The sequence below is a fragment of the Dermacentor silvarum genome, chromosome 5, assembly GCF_013339745.2.
Source record: "Dermacentor silvarum isolate Dsil-2018 chromosome 5, BIME_Dsil_1.4, whole genome shotgun sequence".
Classification (NCBI taxonomy): domain Eukaryota; kingdom Metazoa; phylum Arthropoda; class Arachnida; order Ixodida; family Ixodidae; genus Dermacentor; species Dermacentor silvarum.
Genome location: NC_051158.1, coordinates 169432989 through 169452919, shown reverse-complemented (window position 1 = coordinate 169452919; position 19931 = coordinate 169432989). Strand labels below are relative to the sequence as shown.

Here is a 19931-nt window from a genome sequence, read left to right as displayed (position 1 = left end):
ATATAATGTCCGATGCCGATTGACATATCAGACCCAGAAATGTTAAGCTGGCCCTTGCTTGAGTGCGAGAAGTAACAAAGTAGATGGTGCAACGGTTAAAATATGGGACGACCATAACCTCCTCCGGTCCGAACCACTCAAGGACATACATAAATGCTTTTAAAGTCGGTTCTTACACTTTTTTTAAACAAAATTAAAATAATTTTAAAAAACAGACTAGATGCTGAAGTAAGAATCTGGTACGTGTAATTAAGTGGAAAAAGTATATACCATCACCCCATAATCTTTGTCGTAAACACCAATTTTTATTGGCCTGAACTCAAAGGATTATTCAGTGTAACAAGCCAAGCTGGCATGCTGATGCTGCATCCTATATTTTTGTGTTGCGGTATTAGAAAAGCACTTCACAGCTACTTGTCGCCTGTGACGAGCACCACAGTCTAGGTCGAATTAGTAGAGTTTTTCACGAAAACCGATGGCTATAATGCATTTAAACAACTTCCACACAGTTCTGCATGCATCTGACTTAATATGGGATGAATATTTTACGAATTCACGTCAAAGTTAATTATGAAAATGATTCAAAGGAAGATAAGCACAAAGCACCATGTAAGCAGAGTGATGGATATTGTTCTAGTAGCTGTTCATGGCAAGTATATCGACAAATTTGACACTGTCGGCAAACAATGCTTTATTTAACCGAAAATCTCCCAATGAGGCAGAGACACCATGGGTTCGAACTGAGGATGACTATGTGTGCAGTGAATTCGCAATGAGCGGTCATGTCATGGGCACGAGCTCATTCGGGCATAGAAGACATATGATGTGTAAATATACCAGCGATATTTGCCTCTGAGGGCGAGAGCATAGGAGGATGGAATAATATATGACAAGCTGGAAAAAAATGTTCTGGGACATGTTAAACAGAGCAAAGATGCTGTGTATAGGAAAAGAAAAACCTGATGATATTAAGGAAGATGTGATAAACCTTGCTTTTCAGCTTTAGGGGCATGGAAGCTTTGTATACTTGTACAGGTGTCATGGGATGCATCTACCAATAGCGATCGCCGATCGAACCTGATCGGGATCAGATTTATAGACCGCAATTGGCTAATCAGATTTTTTTACCACATTGCTCGCTAAGCCTCAAGGCTGCAGAAACATACAACTTCACTGGATATTACTCCACGCTTTATAAGTGATGCTTCAATGAAGTGGATTAACTTGCATAAATGTTATTTCTCAAATTTCTCAAGCTTAAGTGAATATACCTTTAACATGAATACCAAGACTATTTACAGTTTCTAGGATGTTTGTCCGTGTGTTTGAGAAGGGTACAATTTACTTTGTCTTTTTTTTCTAGTGAGTTCGTCTGCTGGGTGGCTAGGTGAATTGATGAGGTAAGAGCGAAATGAACAATTTTGGCTACCTGATAAACTGATTTTGTGATGTGCCCATGTCCTTTGAATTCTGCCTTTGTTGCTGTACTTTCCAATTGAAGCTGTGGTTTCATTAAAAGATGGCACTGCCTTTTTTGTGCTTTCTGTGACAGATGCGATCAAACGCTGTATGAACCTGCCAACAGCGTGTATAGTCATGATGGCTGGCTTAATTCTGCACACATACTTTTGTTTTGTCAATAAAAAGGTTAAAGCCTTTATCGCTTGTAGTCATCACTCTAAATAGAGGCGCCAACCGATTTTCCGGACTTCGCGGGGACCGAAAAATAGTCCGAAAAACTCGTTCACCCTAAAAAAGAAAATTTATTAGGCTTAGAGTGGCATAAAAAAATCTTTGCTAATGCCCTGCCTCATACACGCTTGGAGGTGAGCAGATTTGCTCAGATTTGCACAAGACTGACGTCGTCTCCGCATACAGTCAACAAAAACGTCACCGCGTTGGTGATCTCCACTAGCGGAGATCGCCACTGAGATCAAAGAAACGAGCCCTGTTAAATCGCACGTGACCTCTGCGATCAGCTCCAGCAGCGCGTCATTCGCTCCGACCTTCCCATTCGGCAGGACCTTGAATAAAGTTGATTTCATTCATTGATTCCCATTCTGCGCGTAGCCCAGTGGAGAAGTGTAATCTTGCTAACTGTATAACAGCTCAGTAACGACACGCTGCCAGAGCTGATCGCGAACACTACACTTCGCACCACTTGGCTCTCGCGAAGGCACAGGAGGTGGCGCCGATCGCACAAATGCAAAGCCACACACGTCTCCGAGACACGCATGCCAAGTGCAAAAAAGGAACCAAACTGAAAAAAAAAAAATAATAATAATAATAAAAAACGGATTTCACAAAAAGTGATCATGACAACAGTGCTGAGCGAATAAAAGAAAAAAGTGCCATCCCCTTGAGAGTTTTGTCAGCTAAGGAAGAGCGGGTATGACCTCCGAGACGGGAGGATGGATTGTGCTATCGTGCATCTCCCAATCTTGGAGGCCCTACAGCGGGCCACTGGAAGCCAAGCCTGGGCAAGCCAGCGGAAAATCCAACACGGCGGCCTCCAAGAACGAATTGTGTGGCTGAGAACGAGAGATTTTGTCCTGAAAATCGAACTTAGGAGCCTAAATTCAACCGAAAAATCAGTCGCGAAAATACGTTAGCTCTATGGGAACCCTGACGGTGCATTTATGAAGTCCGGAATATCCAAAAAGTCCGAGGAGTCCGAAAAATCGGTCGGCTACTGTAATAGTTCCTAGAGGTAACTAAAAATTATCCAAATGGGAATTTTGGATCCTATGACAGTTGGTTATGACTTCATTAAATACTGACATTCGAGTGTGTATTATTGAACCCCTGGAAATTAAAGCTAATTCAGGGTCATTGACTATATGTCATCTCTCGTAGCCCCTATGGCCTGCATTGTTTATTTAATTGTAAGCATTTCTATGCACATACGCTGTCCTTTAGAGTAGAGAACTCGCTGCTGGCTGACACAGTCGACTTGGGTCATGGGTATGTACTCAAAATGAAAACTTCAGCACTGGGTATGTGCCCGCTCTTGACCACTCCACCAGAATGGATGTGCCACTGAGACACAAGAGCTATGAAGATCTTAATACTGTATATACAATATGTGCAGTACTCCTTGTGTGCATACACCAACATTCTTCCCTTGACAAGAATGATACATTATCTTCGTCCTCGTGATGCAAACTGCTAATGACTACAAGGCTGTGCTCATGACAAGGCTGTGCTCGCGTGCCATCCACTTGCTAGCTCGCTAACCCAAACAAGCTTTGCATCATTTTGATTCCACCATTGCATTGGATCTGTGTGTTTTCCTAGGTGGGGGTGGGAACTAGGATACATATAGGTGCATAGCTGCCTGGATACTTGCACCAATGAACAATCAGACTGGTTTAGTAAAGCAAATGGTATAATTGTCTGCATTGGAAGATGGAAATAGAATTAAAAGGCACTAACATTGCATGTAGCAGTTTTGGATGGAATCAACAGATAAATTTGGCAAAATGTACGTATGACCAATACATGCCCATGCACAAAATGCCCATAATGTTGTAAAGACAATACCGCAGTCATTACAATTCATGCAGAAGATATAGAAATTTCTATCTGCTTCTAGCGAAGCTTTCCGAATTAGGCCGACAAGTGTGAGCGTGCCGCGTCGTGCCATTGTCAGCTTTGCTATTGTCACACCGTAATCATCGCTGTATCTTTCTAAAGTTGATTGTGACATCGGCGTTATAGTTGCACTATGCCTATATTAGTACGGGCCCCACACGCAAGTCATATGGGACGGGTAAATTGTGCGATCGCATCGTCGCACGTCGGTGGATTGAGGGTGACGCGCGCGCACGCGTCCCGTCACGTCGACAGCTACGTACTCAATCGTGCCTACCTCAATAGCCTCTCCATGCTATTAATCGTCGGCGGCGCTGCACAAAATCAAGCTTCCATGTATCAGTAAGTGCGGTGTGGCCAGCTAGGAGATTGTTTATATGCGGCTAGATATATAAGAACAGATTCGTTTTTATCAACGCAACGCATCGACCCACCCAGCCGTAGACATCGACAGACCGCTTCGGACCCTACGTGTACATTTATTTGCACACGGTAAGGATAGCAGTTTCATCGGTTGTATAAACTTGGACACATTCGCTTACTAACTGAATTAACAAGCATGGTGTCAGTGCACACAAGCAAACCTACATAAATCACACCCACCCGATGACTGCAGACAACCGCTGTCAAAACGCTGGCGTGAGCAAGCACAGCAGCAGCAGCGAGCGAGGTCTGTTTGGTCATGCAGACTTCGACCTAGATATATTTCAATACATATGAACAAGTAAGCTAGATCATTATGTGCAAGATATATACTTACTAAGAGCTAGATTTAAGGTGTGGTGAATGATCGAACGATGGGAATCCTATTTGTATCACAAGGCTGCAGTTAGACACTCTCGACTGACCGTCAGCAATGCTATTTGTATCGGAAGGCTGCCCTTAGACATTCTTTGACTGAACGTCAGCGATCCTGTATGTATAGGAATTCAGCACTCAGACGCCCTTAACTGACTGCCAGCAGTCCTAATTGCATGGGAAGGCTGCCATTAGAGACTTCTGACTGATAGTCAGGAATTCTAATTGTATGGGAAGGCTGCCATTAGATTCCCGACTGCCATTAAAAATCCTAATGGTTCAACAAGCGTGCTCAGATGGATTTTTTGACTGGGTGGGCATAACCTTATTGTACAACCTTAACAACACCAGGGCAAAAGGACTCTAGATTAGGCTCCACCGCATAAGGTTCTTCAACGTGCTCAGTAGAGCAGTATTTTTGCATTCTGCCCCAATTAGAATGCAGACAGGAATCACAAGCCAGGTAATATGTCCTCGGCAGCAGAATGTCATACACACTTGAGCAGGTCGTACCAAGGTAGGCAGACTTCGTCATTTACCAGAAACACAAGCAAGCAAAAGTAAGAGAAGTGCCGGTCACTGCCCACCTGAGGTGGAGCTTGACGGATCTACAGCCTCTGTAGTCTGCACGCTCCTCGACTCGCTCCCTGTTTTAAAGGAGCACCCGACAGACTTGTCGGCCAAAGGCAAGCTGCACTGCAGACCAACCTCGACTTGACTGATGACTTTGGAAGGGGCGGGGCATGCCGCGTTGGCAACAGTGATGCATTCACCAAGCCTCATTGCATTTCTGAGGCCTGCAGAAAATAATTGGAGTGATTGCAGTCCCGTTACAGCATCGAGAACAAGAAGTAAATACAACAATAGAATAAATGCAGAGGCACATTCCAAAGCACAGTCGTGGAACAAGATATAACTCTATCCGATCAGTATTCCGATAGGGCCAGACGGGACAATCAACATTAAATACTCAAAAGCAGGGTAACCTTTTTCTGTGCAAAGTTTACGACCGTAGAACACATGTCATATTTTTTTTATCGCATACATATCAAAGCTATTGGTGTAGTGCAACTAACGCAAAGTGATCGTAATATCCTAAGGTCATCGCCATCAGCCTATTTAATGTCCACTGTAGGATACCCAAACACCCAATGTCTTGTGCCAGCTACGCTTGCAAATTTTCTGTTTCATCACACTACGTAGTTGTCTGCTGTCCGCGATCGCACGTCAGTTCCACTGGCACTCATTCAGCAGCCCCGAGAGTCCATCAGCTACCTGCCCTTCCCATTACATAGCCTGCTAAAGTTCATTTTTAATGCAATAGCATTCTTTAAGGACTTCACCTAGTCAGTGGTAGGTCTGTGTGTATGCATGTCTGCACCAAACCTCTTTCCCACCAACTTGGATCACGGATAGTCCATGGTCAAATGGGTAGAGCATCTGGCTGCTGTGCTGAGTGAACTGGGCTCCGAACCAACCGTCGGCCCAACTTAGATCACTGAGCATGTAACCTTGGGTATGCGCTGCTCTTCGACAAACTTCTCTGAACTCAAGTTGGGTCACTCGTTATGTGCCGCTTTTCAATGACGCTGGGCGGCCTCCCCCAGTGATCTCCAATTACCCCTGTCTTGCGCTAGCTGATTTCAAGTTGTGCCTGCAAATTTCTTAATTTCTTTATCCTGCAGTATGCGCACTTTCATGGTCTGTCATTTACTTATTACATTCTTTGTTGCCTTTGTGCCTTAACTCCCACTTCAATTTCTGCTTCTGAAATCAGCCTAGTCACGTTTTCATTCATTATCTTTATGTTACCTTCATATTTCTGTTCTAAAGCTGCATATTTAAGAGCACCAGCCCGAATTCATCTACTTTTAACCTGAATGTGTCTAGGTTGGCTTATTTCCTCTTCAAACTGAGAATAATCCTAGACATCACTAACCTATGATCACTGCCATTTACCCTACCTAACACTTCTACATCCTGCACTATGCTAGGGTTGGCACAGAGTATGAAATCTATTTCATTTCTTGTTTCCCCATTAAGGCTTTTCCAGGTCCACTTCCTGTTATTGCACTTCCGGAAGAGGGTATTCAGCATTCGGAAGCGATTCCCCTGTATGAATTCTACCAACATCTCTCGTCCACTATTTATAGAGTTGATGCCATAGTTGCCAGTTGCCCGTTATCCCACCCAATTTTCTTCCACTTCTGCATTAAAATCACCCACGACTAGAGTACATCGAGTTTGCACCTTTCTCATTGCTAATTCAACATCCTTATAAAACTGATCTATTTCTCCCTCATCATCACTGTAGGTTGGAGAGTAGGCTTGTGATACCTGTATTCTGTCTCCAATTTAGTTCTATTAAGACGACTGCTACCCTTTTATTAATACTGTCACGTTGTAGTGACGGCAAACAACCGCAGTGGCACAACGGATTGGGCAAGCCTGTGACCAGCAATACAAGTAAACTGAACATGATGATAGGTTCCAGCATAACCGCTGGTGCCTTCATGCCTTCCAAAAAGTACTCCACCATTCGTGTCGCACATACAATCTGACTACACAAAGTTCGGTGACAACAGATAGAACCAGCGATAACGTTCGAGAAACTTCCGATACAGAAAGGTGTGTCTTAACCTCAGTGACAACATTGTAATAGAGGGTGGCCCATGAAAAATGTTCACCAGAAACAACCTATTGTCAATACTGTAGAATTCATCAATGTAGCCCGCTATGTGCTTATGAATTGGAAATCCTACCCTATATTCCCTCTTGTCTCGGAGACCTCTGCAGCAAAGGACATGGCCACTAGCTCTGTATAAGCTTCACATTTTTCTAACCTCATTAATGCCAACGATATCTCGGGCAATGCCTGATTATACCTCAAAGATGCCCTTCTAAGCTAGCTTCACTAGAGAAGGTTCATGTGCTAAATGTTGCTAGGTTCAATTTCCAGTGGCAGCCTGTCCAGATCCAGAGATTCCTTGCACCCTCTGCTGCTCTGCAGGTCCGACTGCCGCCTTGGCCAGGTGCTCCACAGTCGCAATGGGTACGTGCTGCTCTTCACTGAACCACTTTGACACCAACTTGGGTCACTGGGCATTTGCCGCTGTTCATTGAACCTCTTTGATGCCAAGTTGGGTCACAGGTTATGTGCACTTTTCATATTGTTCATCATCTAAAACATACAATCAACAACTGTGTGCAAATAATAGGATTGCTAATGACATTAAAGTCACCAATCATCTTTAAAGAATAGAAGCAGCACCAATTTTCTTGCTCGTAACCATTTGAAGGTTCTTTTTTTTTTTTGCCATATGCAACCCCCGGGGTCGAATTTTTTAATGATGACTTAAAATCTTTAGACTGACCTATCTCGAAAAAAAGTTACTGCAACTTTTTTAGAGTGACGACAAAGTGAGAAAAAATAATTTACGTAGGTAAACACGCATTGTTTATTCATGAATAAATACAAGAATAAAAAAGCAGATACACTGAAATAGATGTATTCCGATTCGGCACTTGGGCCGTAGTCAGCATCGAAGGAATCACTGCTCGACTTACTTAAAGCAGGGCCGGTATTTTGTAGCGATGCCTTTTAAAGTAATAATGCCTTTTCGCGCTTATCGCGCTTTGTCAGTGGTCAGAGCGACGGTCCGCTTGCGTTATCAACGTTGATAACGCGAGCGGACCGTCGCTCTGACCACTGACAAAGTGCGATAAGCGCGAAAAGGCATTATTACTTTAAAGGCATCGCTACAAAATACCGGCCCTGAGCAACCAGCGTGCACGGCCATAGCATAATTGAATCTTGTATATGATCACACACAAGAAAACCCAATGGTTCTGCGCCTATCAGAAAAACCAAACGAGTCAAAAAATTCAAGTCATCCTTTGCCCCATAGCGAATGCAGGCAATCAGTTTTTACGAGTCTCCAGAAAAGAAACACAGGCACGTCAGCATCGTCAGTATACCATGGCATCACTTGCTTGTACCAGCACCTACCTGTGAGCAATCAACGAGCATCGAGCAGTGACCCTTTTAGAGAATAGAAACAGATAGACATCCATTTTTACTAGTGGAATGAAAGGAAACAGCCCACAAGACAAAGCGAAAACTAACTGAAGCGCACTCAAGCACAAGCGGATGTGTGAGCGGTCACTGTAACATCAACGTAAAGAAGCCGTGGAAGGAAAGCCGAGAGGATACGGAGCGAAGAAAAAACATCCTTGCATCCACACACGGTAACAGCACTTGCTGGACGACAAAGACTTAAAAAACACATTTTACAAACATACAGACCTAGCCGTAAATATACGGCATCAACAACGTGGGACTTATTTGCAGTGCTGGATATTTGAGTCTTTGACCCTCAAAGGGTTAACCTCAACTTGAAAATCGGCTAGTCCCATTTGCTCCCTAATCCACATTGCTGTCTTTATGCACCTTAATGTTACGCCTATCAGTTTTCACTCGATCGCTTCTTGCGTGGTTTACAACTTTTCAAGCCTCCTCGTTAACCTCTGTGATATTACCCCATATTTTACTACAGGTAGAACAGAATGATTGTGCAATTTTATTTCAAAGAAAAGCAGCACATTCACAATCACGACTTCATAATTCCTGTAGTATGCACTCCAAGCTCTAACTGCTTTGTAGATTTCCGTCTCATGGCCTCTCGTGCAATTTTATTTTAAAGAAGAGCAGCACATTGACAATCACGACTTCATAATTCCTGTAGTATGCACTCCAAGCTCTAACTGCTTTGTAGATTTCCGTCTCATTATTTTAAAGAAGAGCAGCACATTGACAATCACGACTTCATAATTCCTGTAGTATGCACTCCAAGCTCTAACTGCTTTGTAGATTTCCGTCTCATGGCCTCTGACTAATTTGCCTACGTGAACGTACCCTTGGGCAAACTTGAGACTCACTGCCAACCTTGAGTTCTCATTCTCTTGCCAGGCTACTGAACATACATTTATACATAAGAATCGTGTTTATTCGAACTCCAAGGGGACCGATAATTTATTGAAATAAAATGGGCTTCGAAATAAGGAGAGCCCCTTTATAATATAGCGCCCAATCAATTGTGTGGTACAGCGTGCAAAATCAAAATAGTCACTGGGCTCGCACTGAAAAAGTCTTATCTTTCCTCCATCAGCGCAAACATGGCCGGAATAAGGCTAGGTTCTGTATAAAGTCCCAGTATGATAAGATTGTGCCTCATTTGCTATGGGTGCGAAGGAAAACATGGTAAGGTGAGCCGAGAAAGATGGTAGCTTGTCCTGTGCCACCACATTCCCACTACCACATTCCTACCACATTCCCAATGTTGGAGAAGATGTGATCGAGCACGTGCTAGGAGGGAGGGGGAAGGTGAGCGCGCGGTAACGTGATCAAGCAAGTACTGAAGGCTCCTTCCTACTCCTCTTAAGCTGGATGGCAAAGGAGGGTGTGAGCTGCTTTGCTTGCTCCGGTTTGGTCTCAGCTTCCCACATGTCTTTTCTAGTTGTTTTATTGCGATAGCAATTATATGGACACTTCAACCGGATTTCTGCCGTCGGCGTCGCCGTCGTCGTCGCTGTGAGGTTCCCTATAGATAAAATCTTCGCCGCGCGCCGTATGCCCGAGCGGAAGCGTGCGGGGACGCGCACTATCACGGAGAGCGAACGCACTCAATCTCCCCCGCGCCAGCAAGGAAGCAGGAAGCCAGCGCCGCAGGGAGCGGGAGGGGGGGGGGGGGGCACTTTTACTCTGCCAACAACCGCGCTCGTCGCTCGCCGGCACCATCTCGTATCTCCACACGGCTCTGACCTTTACGCGCCGTGCATTCGCCGTTCAGTTTCCGTTGAAGCGATAGACCGCACGTACCTTCGCCCGCTGCGGCGTACGCTTGCTGCCAGCGTTTTGACAGTCGTTTTCTGCAGTCATTCAGTGTGATCTATTCGTGTTTGTTTGTGCGCGCTCACACCATGCTTGTTCATTCAGTTAGTAATAGTCGGGCCACATTTTCCAACGCACGCTACACATGCAATGCTGCCCGGATCGGCAGTGCAGCGCTACAGGTGTGTCCCTTCGCACGCGCTGCCCACGGGAAGCGCTTCTCATCAACACCACCGTTTCACACGCGCCTTCTCGTGGTCATCGAGTCACTCTTCATGTCGGTCTACTTACGCCGCAGCACACCTGCTCACTTAATCAGCTCATGTTTACTACAATTCATATTGCTACCAAAGCCGCTCACCTTACTTCGTATGACATTGCTGTGTTGCTATCGCATTCATTGCTTCGCCCTTAGGGCGAAACTGTGACATTTTTTATGGCAAGCGACAACACAGTAGCTAGCACCGAATCAAACCTTTGCCGTCGCTTCGAGATATTCAGATTATTTTTTGCATTCCACCTAATTACATAATTAGTCTTAATTAATCAACTTCTCAAATATTATATATAGATGAAAAGTGTCAATGAGAAAGTTGTAGAGCAACATGAAAAACTCCCGATACAACTTCCTGTTCACAAAAACACTTAAAAGTGTTTTGCTAAGGAATCATGTATACAAGGCGAATGAGTGTTAACAAGTAAAATACTCAAAAAGATGTAAAAGATTGAATGAGGACACTGAGGTGAATGTGCAGAATAGGAGAGAGAATCTGGGATGACCCCACCCAAGATTGCAAGCATTCAAGATTGCAAGCATTGCAGCCAGTGTACAAAATGCAAAGACCAAGATGGTTTGACAAGATAATGGGAAGGGACGAAAACTTCACCTTCTTGGAGGCAATTAGATGAACTGTCGTGATAAAATTAGCTTAACAAACAATGATAAGATATAGTTATATATAGCAATTTTGCAGGACATGGCTGGTGTGGTTGGAGGAGAGGGGACAAACACAAATGTGGGAACATGACATGTTAGCCTATGCTGTGATGATATCAGCCGGACTCATTTTGTTATAATCCCTCCTTACAAAAGATGACGGTGAACTTCAGGCATTTCGCTGTGATAAAAAAAGAGACAGTTTAATAAATGATTCATAAGAACATCATGTTATGAACACGGAATGAGAAACGGGTTGCTGCAATAAGGGCGGGGGGACAAAACTATATCAAAGATGCATTTTGATCTCTGAAATTTGCACATTCTTGGCAAACAAGAGTGCAAGCCCTAAGCTCTTGTTGGTAAGGTTATTGGCTCCTTTATCAAATGAGAGGGTGAAGTTGTGTGGGAAAAATTGGTTAGGAACCATACATAATGATTGTCAATGTAATCAGATAGCCCAGACTACGAACGAGTGGGTGAACGAACAAAAGAACAAGCGAACAAATGCTTTCCTTGCCGAGTCTGACTACCAACCATCACAGACAACGAACAACAATTAACAATGAAAGCAGCCGACAGAGCCACAGAAAGAACTATCCACTTCAAAAGATTTCACTGCATCCACACGTCCATTCCAGAATGAAATGAACAGAGTACGTCACACTACCACACATAAAGCCCAGAGGAAGTGGCGAAGCTGCAAGAATATACAGTATAGACCACTTATAACGTAACCGCTTATAGTGCAGCACCGGATATAGCGCGGTCCTTTCAGACTCCCGTTAATTTTCCCATAGCACTCCATGTATACACGTATCACTTAAAGAGCGGTTGCGGGAAACGAAATACTGGTGAAAGTGCGGCTGCCTGGGAGTACGGAAGTCAGCGGAGACGGCGAACGCTCCCCTCAAACGGGCGCCCCAAGAAGTGCTCGAGGAAGAGAGAGAAACACAAAGTGGAGGAGAAGGGCACGTGGTGCAAACGAACAGCCAGTGAGGCTGAAACCAGAATCTTGAGTGCGAGTGAGTCGTGAAATATCACGGTACGCATAGCGAGCGAGGGCCGCAAAACTGCCAACGCCATCCAACGCTCGCTTCACCGATAACGGCAGTAAACGAAACTTCAGGGAGCGGGCGGCGCCGGTACATCACGGCGAAGGGCGCACACGGAGACCGTGGAATGTGAGGGAGGAGGGCGGCAGGGAAGCGGATTTCGCCTCGGCAACTCCGCCGCTTCGGTGGCTCCCCTCGCCCTCCCTCGTAGCTCCCTCACTTTCGACTGTCACCGTGCGGGCCCGCCGTCATGCCGCCGCTCCAGCCGGCCCGGCGCCAGCTCCCCGAAGTTTCGTTTTCTGCCGCTATCGGGAAGCGGGCATTTGCCGGCGTGGGCAGTTTCGTTGGCTGGCCTGGGACAGCGCCGCTGCTTCCCTCTGCGCGGTAGCCGCAGCGTGCAAGGTCAACACGTGACTAGAAAGTAGAGGAAGCATAAAGGAGAAAGAAGGGTTCACGCACGTGGCTACGGTAGCATGGCTGAGACGTCGGCACGTACACGCATGTTCCGGCGCAACACAGAATCGGTGACCTTGCCATTTGAGAGAAGGTGAAATTTCCGCCGCATTTTTTTCATTTTTTTTTTTTTTTCGTTCGCGCGCGACATTGAGGGGTCTCTCCTAAGCTTTTACGGTGCAATGCCGGTCGGAGGCGCCGCCACGTAATTTGGTTCGAATTACGAGATTCGACTGTAAATTGAACGCAAACGTTCTAGCCGCATTCCTCGACTGTCGCATACGCGTGGCGGCTCGGTGCACATGCTTTGCATATGCGCGGGCCTTGAAAATTGTTGCTTTGTTTATAGTGCGGTACCGCTTATAGTGCGGATATTCGAGACTCCAGCGACTTACGTTATAAGCGGTCTACACTGTACCACCATACCAACAATTGCCGTTCAACATTTAGACAAATACTGAGACATTTAAGCATACTTGCAGAGCTGTTTCTGATGTGCTTGAGGCAATTTAAGCCCTTGTTTTAGCCAACTCACATTACCTGTGTACAAGACCGAACCTAAACTAAAGCTTTCGCACACCATTCACACGCATCGCTCATGGAGCAGCCATTGGATCGTACAGACAGACACAATCTTATGACTAAGCCAGATAATGAGGATGCAATTGGCAAGTGATAGTGCCCCTCATGCAAAAGAAGTTGACAAACAACCATGGTCCCATAGAAAAATGGCTCACAGCTGAGAATGGTCGTTGGTAGTTCACAACACAATTCTTTCTCCACACTTATTGTCTCGGGACAGCTTGAAACAAATTTTCTGGATTCTTCTTCCACTGTGTCTTTTGTGATGGTATCAGGCATCAAGTGCAATACAATATTATAAGTGTTCTGGCCTACCCAATTTTACATGTGAGTTTAACACATTTTAACTTCAAACATTTAAATGGCCTGCCTTAATAGCTTAAATCTGAACAAGCCTTGCAACCTGTATAGCATGATAATGTTGTCATACATCACTCAAACCACCATTAATGAAATCCACCTTTACCGCAGCAGCACAGGTATTAGGAGAAACAGCACACCTTGAGCAAATGAATATACATACCAAATTCTGGACTGAGCTGACCAGCAGCAATCAGCACTTGCGGCTATTTGTTGTCAACAATGCAGCGTCAGGCTAGATCTCCATGGGCACAACAAACAGCAGAAGCTGTAAAGGCAGCAATAGCACAATAAAACACATTAGACAAATGGCTGTACACACAGCCAGCGATATGGGCCCAGGGCACTTCCCCACGTAACTGACACAAATTGAAACACGTGTGATGTCGTGTGTCGTGCATGCATCCGCCGACTGGGACGCCCCAGAGTGGGAGTGCTAGCGTCACCTAGTGGCAAGCCTATATATACCAGTGTCACCATGATAAAAATAGGATATTGCACCAGGGGCTCTTCGACTGTTGACTTGTTCTTCCTTCCATGTCATCGGCTGCCGGCCTGCGGCGTTATCCCCCTTGTTCTACGGCGGCGCCTCCGCCACCGCCCGGGTCGCCGCCCGGGCTGCCGTCGACGACATAACAATTGGCAACGAGGTGAAAAGGATTTCTACTGCTGCGGACACTACTTCCAAACCTTACCACTGCTACGGTACTGCTGCTTCGGATGATGCTTCTGAGATGTACGCCAGGGACTTCACTACTACTGAGACGCATCCCTGCTCTACTACTGCTGCTGTCACGCGTCCAAGTTGCTGCCCATGCTATGAAGACCCCCCTCCTATATACTACTGCGACGACTTACAGACTTCAGACGTTACTACGGCAGCGCATCCCTACTTCCTGCGACCGCGTCTTCAGACTTATAAGGACTCAGACGCTACCCGGGCGCTAAACCTACTTCGAACGCTGCTGCTGCGAAGCGTCCACTACGTCCACGGATCCCAGGTATGCCTAGTCAGCTGTGACGCTACTGCTGATACCCGGGTTTGTCCTTCCTACTTTTGCTTCGGACCACGGACGCTGAACGCTACAGCAAATTTCATTGATGCGGACTGGAACTTAGACGCTGCCAAGACTACTGAAGCTTAGGAGACTGCATTCTTACCCGCGTTTCAGTGTACTCCTACTCAGACGCCGACCATGCTTTGTGGAATTCTGCCGCTGCCTTTTTTGCAGACGCCGGGTCAACCCCTTATACCGTGGGTGCAGTGGCGTCACGTTTTTCAAATATATGTGGAACTGGCCGGAGACACCCACTCCTGATTTCAAGAAGAGGATTCTTCTTACCGTCCTAGGAGTTGAGGGCCTGCTTACATATTTCGAGCTCCAAGAGGCCCAGACACAAGCCGGGAATTCCAAACATTCATCGAATGATGAATCCACGAACGTGTACGAGGAGACACTAAAGATGCTGGAGCGACACTTCGGAACGCAATACACCAACGCTCGAGAAACGCCTATAGTTCTCAGCATCTCATGTACTACACGAGCCCTTACGAGTGCCGAGCGTCCCAAGGAGACGCCTCCGGGTGCCCATTCAACTAAGATTATTCGACCGACACCGTCTCTTTCAACGCCGTCCCTTCAGAGTGTTACCCCTACGAGGCCTACTCCAATACCTACGCTTCCTAGGCCTACGTCTCCAATGCCTGTCGTCCGTGCAGAATACTGTTTCGATGCCTGCTTCTTCTTCGAAGAGTATTTCTTCAATTCCCCTACCATGCTCTCTTAAGGGGGGAGAAGAGGTGACACAGTTAACTTCGCTGCCGGACTTGTTGGGCGACGGATAAACCAAGCCAGATGCAGCTCCTGTGGACTTAAAATGTGCCGGACTTCTACGAACGCCATGAGGTCATGCACGACGCAGCCTTCCGGGACAACGGGTCCATGCACTTATACCCCATGCTCCTGCCAATGGACATCGGTTCACAATGTCCAAATTACTACGTGAACTACGGGACACTACTACTCGTTCATCACTTCCAGCGTCAGCTAGAAGTCCCCGCACCAGCGGGCCTGGGTGCTCCGACTTGCGAGTGCATAAACCATCTGCGGCTTGTGCAGAGGACTTGGATGGACGGGCAATAAGGTGCCGGAAGGCTTGGGATCTGTTTGGACACCACGTTACTTCTTATTACTGTGCATTTTTTTGTAGTGTGCACTTTCTTTGCAGTGTGTGCTTTCTTACAGTGTGTAAATTGTTGCCATGAGTCGTGTTGCATGCAGCTACCGTTTATATTTATGCACATTCTTTTCCTTTCAAGGGGGGATGAGGTGACGTCATGTATGCATCCGCCAAATAGGACGCCACAGAGCGGGAGTGACTAAGCGCTGCTAGCGTCACCTAGTGGCATGCCTATATATGCCGTCACAATGATTAAACGGGGATTGCATGAGGGGCTCTTAGACTGTTCACTTCTTCTTCCTTCCATGTCGCCGGCCGCGGGCCTGCGGCGTTATCCCCCTTGTTCTACGGTGGCGCCTCCACCGCCGCCCTGGCCGCCGTCGACGACTTAACAATATGCTCAAGTTACCGGGAAAAAAAAGTTGTTTTAGCTGTAATCATCCCGAGTGTATAGAGTTGGTCTAGGTAGTTTGTAACTGATATCATAAAAACAGTACAAACAAAAATTAAAGCAGACACAGTACAGTGCGTGTGTCATCTACGTTCTTGGTGTTGTTTACAATGTCGATCACGGATACAAAGTTACACACATGATTCGTGAACAATGAAAGAAATGGCCGTGTGTAATAGAGCGATGAGGTGATTCGTGCACTCATATATGCTGGTATATGTTTACCTTTGAAAGGGTTCGTAAAGGGCAAGATATTGACCCTTTTCGTGGAGCAGTTTGTTTTAGAGAAACGAGATGGCGCTTACGGCGGCGCGCCATACGTCTCCTCAGTGACCGCGCACAAATACGAAACCCCTGCCACTTCTACCTTGCTTCTGTGTGAGCAGCTGTCGGAAATGCAACTGAGTTTTCGCTAAGGCACTGTGCTCCAATCATGCTAGATTGAATCATGTGGATTGAAGATGTGTGCAGTAGTTGGTTGCGAAAAATAGTGACTGGCATGTTAAGGAATGGAACAAATCTGCGCGGCCAAGTTCGCAGACCGCTGCTGCAACTGTCCGAATGTGTTACCGGCACTCCCAGATGTACGACTTTCCTTGAGGATACAGAAATTGGCTCATCCGCCAGCGTTGTGTCGCTAACCTTCAAAGGAAGGGCTTCAGCCTCAGAACGTCGGCAAGAGTGAGTACCACTCGTTAAACAATGACAAAGGGAGTAGCGCCGCTTCCTGTCACAGTAAGTTTCGCACACGCTTGTCCCAAATGGCAGGAAAGCTTACGCCCACTCTATCGCCGACGTATCAAGAATAAGTAAATGGGTGCACACACTTGAATATATACGCACAATAAGTGACGGTACTACATCGATAGTGCACGAATGGTCGAAGCTGAATGTTTCGTGACGGTCCACAAGAGTAAGTGAGTTACTCGCTATAAATGCATTTGCTACAAGGTATTGCAATGTGCAGAACAGCTACATTTCAAGCCTTGTGCGCAGCAAAAACAAATCTATCGGAACTGAGCACACCCGCGAGGCAATTAGGCAGAAAATAATCAAATAGTGGCTGCACCGAGGAACTTCACTGAGTCAGAAACTGACAAGCCGCTGCTTAAAAATATTTGCTAAATAAAGTACAAAGAGCAAAACACACTAATCCTGATTCAATTCATGAGAGGAATGTTTGGACAGCTTGGAATACATATTTAGCCCCGCTTTTAGAACAAGCACAATATATGCTGCTTGCACCATTTGGACATAGGTTAATCAGCACCGAAAGCGCTTTTGCACGTCCTCTAAAGCTGTGATCAAAGCTTCGTGTCGTTGACCCAGTCACCGTCTACGATATCTCCCAAAACAGAGGTTTTCTAAGCCGCGCAGGCGTCATACACTTCCATTGTAAACAAGGAGGCAACGGAGGCAGTTGAGGCAAGCAATGGACGCGTCACCATGTGATCAAACATGGCAGCGCCCACGGGATCGCCGCGAAAAGGATCAATAGTCCGGCGTAACGCACGCGCGCGATGCGGTTAAGCAATGCTGGCGAAAAGTGCACAATCTACAGTCTGGTGTCATGGCGTAGGCGGCGTGCCCAGCTGCGTTGGGCGCGTTCAGCGCGTTCTATTTCAGGCGGCTGCTGCTAGACCAGAATGCACTGCGCGCTGTAGGGGCAGCGGGCAGAAGGCAAAATGGCGGCTTGTGGCGCTCATAGTGAAAGCGCGGCTCTGGCTACATCCGTAGACGATGACAGCGCAAGTGAGGATGTATGTACATAGTCCGCTTCCGCTTTTGACGTAGCCGACGCACTAGCAATGGAAGTGTGATCTTCTGGCTGTCAGGACAAGTTAATGCCATGCCGAGAAGGCAGTCAAACAGCACACGGAGCGAGAGCTATGTATAAGGTTTTTTTTGTGCTTGTGTATGTAAAAAAACACAATGTGCTTTCTTTTCAAACTTATGTTCATATTTTATGCATGACGGATTATTCATGTGTATATAAGTGGATGATCAGCGCTCTGTCAGGCTTTATGTGCCTTTATGCCAATCTCCTAGGCAACTATGTATGTTGGTTGTCTGAAATAAAATGTCTTGCCTTGTCAACATAAAAAAAAAGCGCGCATAAAGCCCGGTCCACATGGTGCAATTTTGCACTGCGTTTTTCGCAGCTACGATTTCCGCAAATGCAAACTTCGCATTGCTGTTTCACATGCACCGAGCGCGGCAGCTGCGATTTTTGCATTTGCAAGCACTTAGCTAAAGACTGAATTATTCTTGGCGTCAGTTCGCATCGGTGAAAAAAAGTAAGACAACTTAGAAGCTGTTTTCGTGACAGTTTTTTTAGGTTCGACTGCGTTACTTTATCTATCCAAAAATTAAGCAGGCAGGCCACAATAACGTGTCTACGATTGACGTTGTGACTGGTTCCCCGTACTTGCCGCATGTGCGTTTTTGCAGAGAAGTTCAGCACTCCAAACATCGAAAAATTGCACCCACGAAGGGTCGGACGGCCCATTTGCCACAACTGCGAATTCGCAAGTGCGAAAACGCAGTCAAATTCGCACCATGTGAAACGGGCTTAACTCGGACAGCGCGGGCACATGCAGCGAGAATGCGCATGCGCCATGGAAATAGGTGTTCACGCGGCCACTAGCGATCTAGGCGGCCTTGGCGCGGCCGTGAAGTTGCGCTCCCACACACAGAGATGGTGCTAGCCTCGTGCGGTTTGCGTGCCGAACTGTAGAGGCAAATTTCTTCCACAGGGTGGCGTGGCTGGCGTAGCGTATAGTGTGGATTAACAATGGGGCTGAGCACCTAACGGAACATGAAAAATATGTGACGGCTAAAAGGTAGCAGAAATGCAGCTGTGATGAAAAATAGGGCACTGTGGAATTACAATAGGTACAAAGTGGTGAGAGGAATTTGGAAAAGGGTGATGGTTCCTAGTTTGACTTTCGGCAATGCGGTCCTGTGCATGAGATCTGATGTTCGAGCAAGGTTGGACGTTAAGCAGCGAGGGGTAGGTAGGCTTGCTCTGGGAGCACACGGAAATACACCAAATCAGGGAGTACAGGGTGACATGGGATGGACGTCATTTGAGGGCAGGGAAGCCAGCAGCAAGATAAAATTTGAAGAGCAATTGAGAGAAATGGCAGAAAAGCGGTGGGCAAGGAGAGTTTTCAGTTATTTGTACATGAGGAATGTTGACACAAAATGGAGGAAGCTGACCAGAAAATTGTCAATCAAATATATGGACTGCAGGAGGGGTGCCAACCAGGAAACAGCGGTTAAGAAAAAGGTTAAAGAAACAGAGAGGGGTCTGTGGAAAACAGGGATGCAGACGAAATCGGCACTGGGAAAAATACTAAACTTTCAAGCAAGAAATTGCCAAAGAAAATATCTATGATAATTCTAGGGGAAGCTCTTTGTTGTTTGAAGCTAGGAGGGGAGTATTGCGGACTAAGATGTACCGAGTCAAGTACCAAGCAGGGTATAGACACGTGCGGGGCGTGTGGAGAAGAGGAAACGGCTGAACACCTCATACTTTTCTGTAAAGGGCTTAACCCTACAGTGCAAAGCAACGGGGCTGATTTTTTCAAAGCATTGGGGTTTAGGGACAGTGAAGGCAAAATAGAC

General features: G+C 46.3%; 1 protein-coding gene across 10 annotated transcripts in view; it reads right to left on the bottom strand.

Annotated features, from left to right (window-relative positions):
- The window catches only part of LOC119453884 (uncharacterized), a 231062-nt gene that overhangs the window by 29051 nt on the left and 182080 nt on the right, over positions 1–19931 (bottom strand). For 2 of the 10 annotated variants that reach the window (XM_049666973.1, XM_037715930.2), the window contains exons 2-3: positions 13833–13937; positions 4980–5189 (exon numbers count right to left, since the gene is read on the bottom strand). The exons of 4 other annotated variants lie outside the window; for them this stretch is intronic. In XM_049666973.1, coding sequence (XP_049522930.1) covers positions 4980–5175 — 196 coding nt within the window. In that variant the 5' untranslated portion in view covers positions 5176–5189; positions 13833–13937. Of the gene's footprint in view, positions 1–4979; positions 5190–13832; positions 13938–19931 lie in introns of those variants that run through there. 4 more of the 10 variants (XM_049666972.1, XM_049666978.1, XM_037715933.2 and 1 more) reach the window with 4 other exon arrangements.